Here is a 14,747-nt window from a genome sequence, read left to right on the forward strand (position 1 = left end):
CTACGCGTGTGACGGTAATAAGGACGTGCACGTTGTAGTGTAGGAGGGAGTAACTCACGCATGCGCACCAAAGCCTCCGCTCCACCAGCGCTAAGTGACTCCTGCAAAAACACAGGCAGCGATCCGCGGCGTGGGAATGTTGTCATTCATCCTTGCTGGAAGAAGAATACTTCAAACAGCCCATTTAGTCGTTCTTTGAAGAGTGAAATAACAGAAGTGCTATTTTTTTTAATGTTGCTCTTTGCGTAAACAAGACTCTACAACCTCGCGGCACTCAATCGGCTTTTGAGAATCCACAGGTTCTTCCTCTTCGCTCGGTTTATTTTTATTCTACTTCTGTGCTTCTGGAGCTGAAATAGAGCAGCAGCAGCAGCAGGTCTGTTGTCCCGATGCCCCGTGGGCCTGTTTATTGATGAAGTTGGTGTTTTCTTGATTTTTTTTTTTTGGGGACGACTCGAATTTAACCGAGCGAGCAGATCTCCCGCAGGCTCGATTCCGCAAGTCTCGACGGGCCTCTGAAGGAGTAAAGGGTTTTTACTCGTGAAGACCAAAGTTGCCTCGCGCGCTCATCCGCCGAAGAGCGGCGCTGTCCGTGGTCCTGAAGTCCTCTCCACAACTCCTGCTATTCCCACAACTTCAGGGTTTCCCCCAAAAGACAACAGCTGGAAGGGACACCGTCTGCCAGCGGCCCCGGGAAGCGCCTAATATGGTAACGCCGACCAGAGTTCCTCTGCAAACTTTGGTGCTTTTGTGTTTCGTTGGTAAGTATACACGCATACAAGTACAACATGTATCTGTTTGGTCGTGGGCGTTTCATGTCCTAATGCAACCGATTTTGGGGGGTCACATATAATCATGTGTTTTTGAACTTGTGAACTTGTCGGAGCAGCTTCACTGACCCCGAGTGCAACACAGCTCGGTTCTATTAGCATTTTAAATAAGACAATCCATTGAACAGAGGCTTAGCTATTTTTAATTTTTACTCTGTCCTATTTCCATGCATATTTGTATAAGCCCCGAGTCCAAAAAAAAGAAAAAAACCCCGATGAGATGAGATGGAATTGATGTTGTCACTGTCCGCCCTGAGGGACTCGGGTTATGTAAGAGCACCGGAGCAGATACAGCAGCACACACACAGACAGCCATGTGGACAGCTCACTGACATGGCTCACAATCATTTGTTATAATCCCGTCCCCTCTTCCCCTGCACTACCTGCCTTCCTCTAATTAGTCCATCCCTTGCAATGCTTTTATTCATCCATCGATCGATCGTTGTTCTCTTGATACAATTTGCAGAAAATTACTCATTGTGCCGCCTTCGAGCACAGTAACTTTGAAAGGCTCCTGTTGAAAAGCTGCTTGAGTTTGTTCCTTTGTTCCCAACATAGTTTTTCCACAAAAAAAGAACAATGAACATGTTGAAAATACTGAGAAATTACACTTATTAGTTACCCCTCTCCAAATTTAACCAAAATCTCAAATCTGGGGGTAGAGTAACTGATTAGAATATATTGATCAAAGGACTCTGTGACCTCATAAAACACATCTTTGGACGTAACGCAAAAAGTAAAATGAATATTTGAAAATTGTACACAAATGTCTGATGTAAAATCATGATGAATTTCTACACAGAGATGTAGACTGCAACTTTACTGGTTGTTGGGGCTACACAATCAGGAAAGTTGTGATCCAGTCATTTCAAAAGTTGCTGGCTAGACCAAGACGGGCTCCTGAACCAGTAGTGATCACCCTGCACTTAAACTCTAAACTCTTTTTATCGCTCAATTTATGATGAGCACAGACGCATTTTCGGCAGGTAGAAATGAAATAGCCTCAAACCTTGTATCTTTCTGCACCGTGAAGGTCAAACACTTGTGAACAAAAAGGAAACACTCTGGAAAGGGACTTCAACATCTTTGGCTGTGCTTTAATTATGCTGTCTGCATGTAAATGCTCTTCCAGTCCACCCGAGCCGGCCGGTATGTGTCGATATCCCGTCGGAGACCGATGCGGTGCTGGGGAAATCCATGAAGTTGACCTGCATATCTTGTATAAAGAGGGATGAGATCAAATCAAAGACACATGTGGATTGGTACTACATGCCAAACAAAGAAAAGGACGCTCCACCTAACAAAACCCATGTAGGTCCCTGCTAAATCATTGTCTATCAAATATACGCCGTATGTGTTCTTACTACATTGTATGGTAGTAAATATATTTTATGCATGCCTGCTTGTTTTTCCTCTCTTCAAGATTTACAAGTATGATGTTGATAGTCCAGTTGAATCGGATGGGCCGTTTAAAGGCCGTCTGGAATGGAATGGGAGCCAGGATTTGCAAGATGTCTCCATTCGAATCATCAATGTCACCTACGGTGACCGAGGCATTTACGAATGCGTCGTCCATCGCCAGTTTGAGTTTGACTCCTTCAAACCCTCCGTCTCCCTCACCAAGGAAATCAAGCTGACTGTGAAAGCAAAAGGTTTGGCTAATAGTTCTACAACTCCAATATGACTATCAATTTGTAATCTGGTATTTAGAAACACGTCCGCTTCTGTCCACAGGTGCTGCAGTAATCAAATCTATTTAATCTATTGAATCACAAATGGGTATTACAGCCCCGAATGGATGTATTTATCATATTTAGCCTTTAAAAGCCCTCCAAAAGGCAGCATTGGTTTAGCCGTCTCGGCTGCACACGCAGACTAGCTTAAATATAAGAATAATCTGTGTGCAATATCTTTTTCTGCTTGTTTTAACTATCATTAGAGCCGATTTGTGTTTAACCAATTCTTCTGAAGAAGAACTGAAATAGATTTAAGCAAAAGAGCTGGTTTCTGAGATGCAGGATGGCGTAACTGATGAATTCCCAGCACTATTTCACATTCTAACACAAACATGATGCTAATGAGGATGATGATAAGGAGGAGGAGGAGAAAGATAAGCAGGAGCACACAGCTGCACACACAATATGTTAAAGAGGTTTCAGCTCAGGCGTGTTAATTAACAATCCCTCCTGGTACAAAGAGTGTTCTCTTTGTGGTGTACAAGCCCTTCCTTTCCTGCTGCATACATTGTTCATGTAACTACTTAAAGAGGGTTTGTCATTTTATTATATATTTCCTACTTTCAACGTTTTCACTAAGCGATGCATCAGTGTTAGGGCACTAACAACACCACTTTCCTTCTGTCCTCGTTGTCCTCTGTACTTAGTAGTAATAATGGTGCATTTTGTTCTGTCTGCCTTTAGTGTTCATCAAAGCTTTCTTCTGTTGTCATTGAAGGGGTTAATTCAAACCAACTTCTTTGCTATCTATGATGAGGGGTAATGTATTCTGCTTCCCGAATGCTTGGCTTGCTGAATGTGCCATTCTCCACTTTTATCGAATATACAATACAACATGTATATTTGGAATAACCTTTAGAAAATATCTTATATATAAAAGTGCTTGCATGTGGTATATAGTTCACTATCAGAGGCATTTAAACATAGACCAGGCCAAGCTGTATCTCAGTGTTTGGATTTTAAATGGAAAAAGAGTGAAAATTGAACATAATTTTCTTCTGAAGTGCAACTATCCAAAATATACCACAGTTTGATCATTTATAAATATTAAGCCTCTCATTCACATCTCATAGACGTCGGACCAAATTTCATAAAAGCCACCAGCCAGTGTATACTGTACATTACAGGAATCGTGTTACGGCAACGATGTTCATAGCATATAGCGGAATGGATTAAGTTACGGCAAACATTCCAGCGAAGGTATTATGTTACAGTAATCGCCTCTATTTGCAGGCAGCGCACAATCAAACCAGTGAATGCTTTTAACTGTCTGGTCAGCAGGCTTTTTGGAATTTGGTACACACTCACTGGCACAGTGGTTCACAATGGCTCATAATGATCCTGCAATGAAAGATGTTAAAGGATAGGTTCCGATGTTTTCCAAGTCAGCTTGGCATTTGCTTGAATCATTCCTTATTTAAATTTCCGTAATTCCAAAAAATGTTTGTAATCATATTTAAGTGATGGAGACAATCCACAGTCCTAAAATAACAAAATAGAAATGAGTTCATCTTAATTCAGTGTTCTTTTTTGTTTGGAATAAAAAGAGGACATCTGCACTAAAAGCAGTGTAACTATGGCAGATATCTGCTTAATATGAAAAACAATACAGCTCAAGCCTCATAATAACTTCATAAATACTGACAATTTTGTCCACCATCACTTAAACTGAAGGTTTCCGTCCATAAGGACATCAGAGTAGTGTTTTAAAAAATACAAACATATTCCCTTTCAAGTAAAGTACATTTAAGGATATAATTTATTGAATCATATGAAACACGTCTTACATTTGTGTACTTTAAAAGTATGACCTACGTTTGAGGTGTTTAATGCCACGAGAACCACTGTGACTTTGCATATCTATCATATTTGACATTTAAAGGTACCCTGTGGAGGTCCTAGCAGCTGTCTGGAACATTGTTTTTTCGGTTTGTCTGGTTCATACGGCCATAACATAAGGACACACATGCATCCTGCCCTTTCTTTTCACACTACTCTACCAGTGAACAGTTGTTTGCTAACAACAGAGAGATGAATGACAACAACTGTGGCGATGCAGGGAAAAAAGCAGCAATAAGAAGAGGTTGGATGTAAACAATGCCCGATTTAAAGCATTTAGAAAAAGCAATTGGCTCTGCAAATGTTTTTTGTTGAAGATAAGATTAGATCCTTTACCAGTCCTGCATTAAAGGAAATGAACACAACACCTCTGCTTAACCGTAAGGATATAAATAATGTATTCGGGGAAAAAAAAATTCTAACATAGTTTTTGTTTACCGATAAGAAAACTCCACAAGCCACCTTTAACTCCTTCTGTTATCATTCTACCACAGGCACTGCCATAATCGTCTGTATGCAACATAGTTTGTGCATCATTTTTAAAAGTCTCAAACAGGATCCCCACTGCTGCATTGTAATAATAGTGCACCCATTGAGTTGGACACAACTTTTACCATAGAACTATTGCCTTCTCTTTACTGACTGAGAGTTGTAGGTGAGCAATGTTGCACGTACATGAACAAGCTTAACAATTACTTAAATATCATGTACATAGAAAGTCTCTCCCACGCAGAGACGTTCATAGGTGGCTGCACACCGGATAATACATGTTCCCTGCTATTGTGTGTGTGCTCCACAGCCACTGGAGATGCCGCGGCGCTCTACTCTGAGATCATGATGTATGTGCTGCTCGTCTGCTTGACCTTCTGGCTGCTGGTAGAGATGGTCTACTGCTACAGGAAGATTTCCAAGTCAGATGAGCAGGCACTGGACACAGCGTGAGTCTCCCACAGACACAATAGTGTAGATGTAAGCAGAGACAAGCGAGAGCTTCGGCGCAAAAGAGAGCAGATCATTGGAAAAAAAAATAATTTAAAGTGCAACTGCAGCGCAACTGGGTGCGTGGGATGGGTCACCAAGACGATGTGTGTGGGTCTGGTCCTTACATATTAATAATCATTTAGAAACAGGTCTGAACGAGAAATTATGGAGGCAAACAGTGACAAAAAACGTCCAGGGGAAGAACCCGACAGACAAACAGACAAAAAGTTAATTGAGTCAACACTGCATCAGTTTGTATTAACCCGCTGCGATAATCTGTCTTTTCACTTGGACTACCTGACAGGCCTGAATAATTCTAAGCACTGCTGACTGCTGTTTTTTTCCAAACAGCCTTTTTACATCAGCGTTGGATTTGCAGCTCTATCAGAATCATTTTCAGTTGCAGCTTGTCAGCACTGACAAAAGACTCAAGTGCGGCTGTATAGTCACCGGGTTGCCATGGCGTTGACGAGGCCAGTCAATCCAGGTTGACAAATTTGAACAGGCAATTTATGTCCCAATCAGAAAAATCACAGAGCACATGTGCTTATCCAGTTAATGTAGTTTTGAGGGTGATTAATCCTGATTCCAAATCTATTTTTACAGATTAACAGGGGTTGGACACAACACAACCTAAGAGGAAAACATTGTAAAAAAATATTTTTTCTGTGCTGTAATATCTTATCGTTAATTCTGGGAAGAGCATTAGTTACCCAGAAACACTGTTTGATGCAGACTTTTAAAATTAGGCATTACACAAATTGACAAAATACAATGCGAAAATATGACCATACGTTTTTAATATGTATATGTATGTGAATACTTTCTATATTTAAGATTTGGCAGGGCTCTAAGACATTGTGATCAGTTTCAGTATTTTCAGACAATTAATAGACAAAATAAAATGAGCCATCAATGAATCAGAAATGAAAGCCGCATGAAATCAATTAGTTACATACATAAATTGCTAAATAAAAGGTCATTTGAAAATAAAGGCAAAAGTTAAGGAGTGGCTGTTATTGACCAGTATGACACGCTCGTCTCACGGTGAGAAACACCACCCACTCGAAAAGGCCGTCTTGTGGGCTTCTCAGCTACTCAGGCTTAAAGGTTATGTGGGCTACCGAAACATTCTGAGGTTACATTTTGCAATGTTACTGAAAGGAAAGATAAAACGCAACCTGGGAAAGACTTGCGGGATTAAGGCTCCGTTTTAAATAAACTGACAGAGGTAGAAAATCGTTTTAACTATAATGGATTTGACTTTCTCTATTGAAATGGGAACATAATTCATGTTACTATATGAGGTTTTTGTTTCTTTCTGATGATAACAAGCCCCCCAAAGAATGTCCACAGTCCCACAAGGAAACAGTGAGCCGTTAAACCACTGTTCAAACATTAATCTGCACTATTTTGAAGTATTTGGGGATGGAAAGTGTCCCACCACCAGGTCTTAGAAAGCTGTTTCTGTTTTTATACCGATCCGCCTGCAGGACAAACTACCTAGCCATCCCTTCTGAGCAGAAGGACAACCCAGCCGCTCCTGTTACCGAATAAAAGCTGTTGTCAGTGACACGGTATTTTACATGTGAATCTCTCAATCTGATCCCGATCAGTGAAATCATCCCTCTCTTTCTCTCTCAATTCACAGTTTCCTTCTCTTTTAGATTCATAACTCATGTGAAACTTTGCAAGTCCTGTTGCATCAGCACCCTCTGTGTGTGTCCTCTTGATTGTTCCCTTTGCCATTTATGGAAATGTCTCCTGATCACTACCTCACTATTTGTTCTCTCTCCATTCAGTGTACATAGTTCAATATAAATCATGACAAGTACATGCAATAAAAAACACTCCTCAGTGCATATAAAGTTAATACATGTTAGCAATCTGAATTGTACAGCATTAGCATGCATATGAAGTAGGGTTCCAGAGTTATAATAACCCTAAAGGACACAGTTGTTTATGTTAATTTCCTGTTGATGTTGACTTTGCATATTGTTTCATTTCGCAGTGTGCAATTTACCATTGTTTGTTTTTACGCATAAATCATTTAATTGTTGAGTATGATGTACTTCTCTGCTCTCTTTAGATATTAACCAATCACGATGGAACTTGGACGACAGCAGAAGGCAAAGAGTCCACCAGCTGGACAGAGCCACTTGGAAGGTTTCATCACTCCCAAACAGCCATGGGAATCTGGCCCAAAAAGTGCTGCTTTTTCTCCTAATGTACTCTTATTTCTTTAACTTTCATACCAGGCATCTTACATGAATTGTTTTGTCAAATGCAGCAGGTTAAAGAACACAAATATCAGTGCCCTGCACAATATTATCAGATAAATGCCGTCTGTGCTTTGCCGTCGACTTTGTTCTCAGTAGTTAGTGGTGCCACTGGGACTTATAACCTCAAAACAAGAGAAATGATCCAATGAAAGAAACTGTCCTCTTGGCTGTTATATACAACTTGTGTACAGACTCTGCAGTTCTCGTTAAGTTAATTTTGTATCATTACAATTTATAGGCCGTGCCTGGATTTTATTCGTTCGTTTATTCGCCAACGTCTTTTTATGACAGTGGATGGAGCGTTTATACTGTATGAATGTGCAATTGTCTCTGTTGTACTGTGTGCATCGGTGAAACCGCAATGTAATGGAACAATAGAGATATTTGTATTGTATTTGGTGAATCTATGTGAGTCAATCTAAATTCCTCTAGAGGTCGTTAGGTATAAAAATGTTACATGTGTTCAGTACTGACGTCAAATTAAATCGAGGTTAAGTCTTACTTAAACTGTGGCTGGTGTTCTATAACAGCATTGCTATTGAGATGAAATGTGCGTGCAGCTGTATAGAAATGTGCATATTATTTCATCCAAAAAATGTGTGCGTGAGCTCCTATTGAACTATTAAATGCAATGCTTTTGTGTTGAAGCACTGTTTACTGAAAAGTTCTTACTAATGTTTAATTGTAAGTGCAGATGTTATTGGAATTACGCAGCAATTGAGTCCACTTGAATGGTGAGAGGAAAATACAATATCTACTTTCAGCACCATCTGTCTTATGTTCTTCTTATTATCTTTGGCTCTAGTGCTAATGAAATGTAAGACATGGGCTAAAAAACAACACAATAAGGAGCTGTTGTTTCCAGCTCCCATTAGTGCAGAAAAACAGCTAACGAATAAGCATTTCAATTTTCATTTACTTTTTAATGTCTGTCTAATAAAGCTGAAACAAAGCATAGGGTTATTTGGCGGAAGCAGAGCTGGTGCAGAAAAGCAGGAACAAAGATAAAGGGGAACTGTCAAAGGGAGGTGATGTACATTGCACTTTTAACTAGCCGTGACCCACAGCAGAGACGGATATAGCAGCAGCTGTTGTTATAGCAACCCAGGCATGCCTATAGTGAGGTAGATTGCCTGAGAAAGAAATTACTATGTGAGTTGGTTTATTACTTACCATGCATAAAATATATACAGAAGACACCAGTCCCCCAGCGTGCTTCACTAATAGAGGCTTAATAGACAGAAGAAATACCTACCAAGGCCAGATAAATTGTCTGAATAGCAAATTGTTCATGTAAAAAGTGAAACCGTTATCCATCAATCAAGTGGCCACAGATTCTGCAACACATTCCATAAACTCTGCAACAGTATGAACAGAATTACGGCTTTGCGATGCATAATAAAAGTGTACCTCCCCAAGGATATAACCCAATAAAATGGCCTACATTCTATCAATATGCGCCCCAACTGCCCTCTGTACTCTAGTATCATATCAAACCAAAAGTGTGAATTAGCCTTAACAATAAATACAATCGGTAGTAATTATTTTGCTCAATAATGGAATGGAATCTAATCACATGCTATGTCAGCACTGACATAGCATGTGATTAGATTGTCAACAAACAAGCACAAAGCTCCTAACACATGAACTTGGGGAACAATTTGAATAATGATCATTTTCTGGAGGTGTACATTTCTGAGATCAATTTGGATCAAATTGACCCAAATGGTAAAAGATGTTAGTAAATGTTAAGGTAACAGGGGCGTTTATATCCCATTCACATAGCAAAGCAGTCGGCAAACACATTGTACAATACATGCAAGGCGCTATGTATTTAATGCGTAGACATATGTTTTTGCCTGAAAAGAGTTGCAGCTTTTCTTTTCAACCTTCCATCGTTAAATATTACCTTGAATCATAATTCATGTAATCTGCAAGTCACAATGCGTATCCATCAATGGAGGGTCTTTGTCTCCCCCTAGTGTAAAGCACATTATGTCACTCAACGTCTACATGAAATCAAAGAAAATTCTTGAATCTCCTTCACACACACACACACACACACACACACACACACACATGCACTAAACATGAAGAAATGATGAAGAAAGGGATTCGCTCTTTGGAAGTTGCTCAGGATTTTTTGAGATTTTATTTTTTATTGGTGAGATGCTTGACTGCCGGTGATCATTCAACATGCTGTATGCTCCCAGACATCTGCAGTCATTCAGAAACTCAGGCCATCAATTGTAGTGGATCGATAGCCCCTTTGCTAGGGTTAAGTTCGGTTTAAACATGAACAAGTCATGATTGATGGGAACACATATAAATCATACAAATACAAAGGAAACATTACGTCTAATTTTAACAACTGTCAAACCTCCCATTTTCCACCTCTCCCCCTTAGGGGTTAACCCTCTGTGTGGCTCCACTCTTGTGAAGTTATATTCAGAGCATGGTATCGGACCAATTTGGAGCCAAGAAGGTGTTGCAACAGGAATTTATCAGGCCGCCAATTTCCATTTCTTTCTTTCACTGAAGACTAGTGCACACATTTCCAATAGCGGGACAGAAATGGACTCCATGGAGTCCTTGCAAAGAAAGCTTTTACTGAGACGCCTTGTAATTCTGAATCCCCACAAACAATTCATAGTTCGATATTTTTACATATAAATATGGTCAGTACAACAGTTTTTGAATTCCTAACCATCTCTCTTTCATAGACATACATTAAACTGGGATTCATGGGGTCCGAAGAGACGTAATGACAGACCACTTTCCTCTAATCAGGCCGGTTGATAATGAATCAGTAATTACTCAACCTTTAAAAACAAATGATGAGAAAAAACAGAAAACTATACAGCTTACCTTGAAAGCTAAGCTGATTCATGAATGTAAAGGTTCAGCTTAGCTCGGCATTACAACAGGAAACAGAAGCCCGGTGCGGTCTGAAGGTGTCAAAAATTCTATCTATTGTATTTTAGAGAAATTGCTGAAACACCGCTGCAAGGTCATGCAGAGAAAAGTAGCTCCAGACAGCTCTCTCAGAATGAAAACTAAATTCTACTGATCACTATTAGTCCTTTTGAATGCGGATTGTCAGCAAAGTTCTACTTATACTTTTAATTGGCAATTAAAAGTCCATTCTTATTATGGAAACACAAATCTGCTGGCAAAAACATCATTCTAGTGTTTATTGTGTTTTTTTCCAGCTGTTTAATTGAACCTGACCAACGTTGAAGCACCTCCGGAGAACCTTTCCACTTAAATTTAGCACAATCTGGTAAGGGACAATTTACCGACGCAGTGAATTATTCCTGAGTGTCCGTATAAGTACACCAACCTTGCTGTTACGGAGTTGTTATCTTCCCCCTGTGGTGTCATTGGCATTAACAGAACAAAGAGGGAGATGTGTTTGACAAGTAGAGCAACCTCACTCCTGAGTGAGACGCCTTGATTCTCAGAAATATGAATTTACGGTCAAGTAATCTATCCAACCTTGTCGGGTATTTCCGTTTCTTTGCCTCCTGTATCAAGCGGTATATTTTTTGTGTGTTCTCATTTCCAATAAGTCCTCCTGCCGATTCGCACAGATGGTTGATGGCTGTCAAACCTGTCGTGCATTTTCATTTGGCGTTTCGTTTGTCAAAGCGTGTTTGTGAATTACATTTTTCTTCAAATCCATTGTGAACGTATACCGTCAGCAACAGATGCAGAACCCTATAAGCGCAGAATCCCCATCAAACTGCATTCTCCTGTCTGCCTATTGTGTGCATTATGTCAACACAGGTGTGTGCGTATTCTCTCTATAGCTTCAGTCAAATGTTGCCGCCAATATGGGATGTCCATCAATGTGTGTTACCGACAATAAATCACTGAACTCGAGCCTTTGCGATGTCTTTGTTTTTGTCACTGGATTGATACTGCAACAACAACAACAAAAAAAACAGAATGGAGCAAACAACCAAAACCCCAGCTGTTCCAAGCCCCTATCAAAATGGAATCCATGAATTAAACAGGAACCCTTTCTCTGTATACCTTCACCTATCCTCTCTGCCATCCATCTCTCCTATCCATCACCCCATCCCGTATCATTCGGCCCGCATTTCAAACAAGAGGCATCTTTGATTAGCGAGACAAAGAGAAGTCCTTAAATAAAAAGACTATTTACAAGTCAGACTCGGAAGCGAGGCAGTGACTGGGCCCCGCTTTCCAATTTGCGATGAGAGGATGGAGCTGGCCCGTTGCACAATGACGTCGCAGCCCTATTGTTAGTGAAATGAACACCTGGCAGCCGGAGAAGTGCTAAATCACGATTGTGTGCTTAGCCGCACCTGAGCCGCTCCACACAAAATAAGACAAAGCAGGACATTACAACAGAGGCAGGCCGAACGGTAACTGTGCCTGAGATTGGGAGCGTGGGATTTATCTCCAGTAATCAGTCAGTAACTGGTCGGTCCATTAGATTTACATTTTGTGCCTATTGCTATTTTAACCATCATTTCCTGGGCAAAAGGGGGGAACTGAGAACCCCAAAATTGCCAAACCTCACTGAACTAATGTGTAGGAGAGGGAAATTAACCATGGCGAAGATTCCTAATTGTGGTGGGTAGTCAAACGTTATTGATGGGTTAAGCCTTAAAAACATTGCCAGACGACGGACAAACTTGGTGGTTGCTTTGTTTTGGACAGCGGCCAAAGCAGCAGCTGGCGGATGCACTTCTTGACATGAGTTAGTGACGGCCCCAAAAAGTCTGATAAATGCCACGTTTCCCCCTGAAACGTGGTTATAAATCCACACACACACGTATTCTCACATGCAAACCTCAATTAAGTTATTTATTAGGACTGATCATTTGTGTCTAACAGCCTTACTAGTCTATTTTCACTATTGATGGGGATTAAAACTCAATTAATTAAACTATTTAACAACCCTCACGGTACCCGGTTCAATCTGTGGAGGACAAAGCAATAGATGCGCACTGGCAAATAACAGCTGCTCTTCTCTGCTATTACCTCATGCAATGTGGGAGACCCTTATCTCAACAATAAATCCCAGGTCTGTAAAGAGTCAAAGCTCTCTTCCACAAATCCTCTGGGATCAATTAATATAGTGCACAGGGCATTTTTCATCCACAGTTCTTAGCACTTTAAAATGGTGGATTATTTCCTGTGTGAGTTATTATTTACATAACTCACAGCACGAGCGTAACACTTTGATTAAGCCTTCAATCTGGCAAAGATAAACTTCAACATCCTCTGTGTATTAACGGAATTATTTGAAGCAGCGACATGGGATCAATAGCAAAACCAGAGATTTCCTCTCAAAGCCCCTAGCAGTCGACAACCAGTGAGATCAGCTTACCTTGCCTCCTAATTCTTGGCAGGAGGAACTGTTAACGAGATGCATGTTATATGTTGACCAAAAGGCACATCACACTCTCTTTGTATTGATACAACATCCAATACAAAGTACAGCTGTTAACACCGAATGGGCGCCGCTTGGTGCAGCACACAATATTTTGCATTGGTTGCAAAATATTGTGTTGCAACCAATGCAAAATTGGTTGACTACATTTTTTTTTGTTTTCTCTGCTCCATAGTCTTCTTTGAACAAACACAAACCGATTTTAAAATGCAGTAACGACAAACGTCAGTAAACCCTGTTGTTACATTTGCAAGTTTGTTGCCAGTCAGATCCTGAAGATAATTTTTGGTTTGGTTAAACACAGAAACTACCTTAATTGGAGTTGTCAGCCTTGAATTAGATATCATTTTTACTCTCATCAAATAAAAACGTCTAAAGAATCTACAGCCGTGCTTGGGCACAGAAGTGTTTTGAGCTGAATTATAACATGCTCATGATGGCAAGGCTCACACGGCAGCTTCCATTGACCACCGTAACACTTTAAATAGCCCTAAACACAAGGTACAGCTGACCCTGAGTGGACTACCATCAGTTTTGTGGAGAGATAAGAAAGGTCAGTAGATCAGTAAAGTCTTTACGCTTCATCGTCTGGGAACTATTACTGTTGATGCAAAATTTAGATGAAGAAAATGTGAAAAATATTTTTTTGGGGTAAATACTTTGAACTGTTTGTGACAGATGCAAAGACAGGGGAACAGGTTCAATCTCTCTATAGGACATTTCATAGAAGATACATTCATCGGAAAGATGAATAGAAGCTATAGGAAAAGACAGCATCATTGCAATTGTCTCTCCTCCCAAAACACTTGATTTTCCTTAACAGCACATTCTTGTTGCACCTCTGTGGATCAAATAGTCTTCCCTCGGTGAACTGGACCTACACTGCACCATAAAATCACATAACCAATTGAATTGTATCCAGGTTGTATTGGATCAGGTTACACAATGTGCAGCTGTGGAAACCCAAAAACCAAAGGAGTGATTGAATACTAGAATAGACCTTGACTAAGAAGAGGCTTTTCAGGTAATAGTAAAGAAATTGCTTCTAAACAACTCTTCAGATGTATGAGGTTTACAAAAAGACTGATGACATGATGACATGCATACAAACCTTTCAAGTGTACCTATAGAAATACAAACAGTATTATATCTTGAGGGATTTCAGTACCAACAACAGCTTTTTATAGAGCCACTGCGTGTACTATTGGATCAGAATCAAAATAATCAGGACTAATCGGCCACATTGCAGCAGCAGTTTTCATTCTATTTTTATTCTTTTAACTTTTAGGTCTATTTTGACAAACAAAGAATATGACCAGTAGTGACAATCATTATGTTAAACACACAACTTAAATGGCATTCATATTTGACTCTGGGTTCAATTAGTACATACATAAACCTGTGACTTATTCTATTCATGCAATTGATTGAGTTCTCCTTATGTTCCAGATACGTATTTTTCTTCAAATAAAATGGTTTATCACCTTATTTGAGGGTGATGGGAAACATGCAAACACATTTGTCAAGTAGTAAATTAATTTCCTGAGGGGAAAGTGAGTTAAATGGGAGCTTTGCTTATTTAAATCTTGTTGTTAAAGGCAGATTGAATAATGTGTAATGTTCCACTGATACTGTGTCTTCTTCTGTCTGC

The 14,747-nt window shown here is 40.0% G+C and overlaps 1 protein-coding gene across 3 annotated transcripts; it reads left to right on the forward strand.

The window, feature by feature from the left end:
* Positions 1-32: 32 nt before the first annotated feature.
* On the forward strand, positions 33-8,436 carry scn3b (sodium channel, voltage-gated, type III, beta). Of its 3 annotated transcripts, none has more exons than XM_040185964.2 (6): positions 33-761; positions 1,963-2,141; positions 2,254-2,482; positions 5,205-5,343; positions 6,880-6,963; positions 7,476-8,436. In XM_040185964.2, the coding sequence occupies exons 1-5, from the start codon at positions 707-709 to the stop codon at positions 6,941-6,943; spliced, it is 666 nt and encodes a 221-aa protein (XP_040041898.1). In that variant the 5' UTR covers positions 33-706; the 3' UTR covers positions 6,944-6,963; positions 7,476-8,436. The 3 variants fall into 3 exon arrangements, with proteins under 3 accessions (XP_040041898.1, XP_040041914.1, XP_040041906.1); XM_040185972.2 differs by having other exon boundaries at positions 60-761; positions 6,880-6,951; positions 7,476-7,610; XM_040185980.2 differs by lacking the exon at positions 6,880-6,963 and having other exon boundaries at positions 44-761.
* Positions 8,437-14,747: the final 6,311 nt, after the last annotated feature.

The sequence above is a fragment of the Gasterosteus aculeatus genome, chromosome 1, assembly GCF_964276395.1.
Source record: "Gasterosteus aculeatus chromosome 1, fGasAcu3.hap1.1, whole genome shotgun sequence".
In the NCBI taxonomy this organism is placed as follows: domain Eukaryota; kingdom Metazoa; phylum Chordata; class Actinopteri; order Perciformes; family Gasterosteidae; genus Gasterosteus; species Gasterosteus aculeatus.

Coding starts and splice junctions, on each gene's coding strand:
- scn3b (XM_040185964.2), top strand. CDS start 707: ATGGTAACGCCGACCAGAGTTCCTCTGCAAACTTTGGTGCTTTTGTGT. Junction 762..1,962: donor GGTGCTTTTGTGTTTCGTTG/GTAAGTATACAC, acceptor ATGCTCTTCCAG/TCCACCCGAGCCGGCCGGTA. Junction 2,142..2,253: donor CTCCACCTAACAAAACCCAT/GTAGGTCCCTGC, acceptor CCTCTCTTCAAG/ATTTACAAGTATGATGTTGA.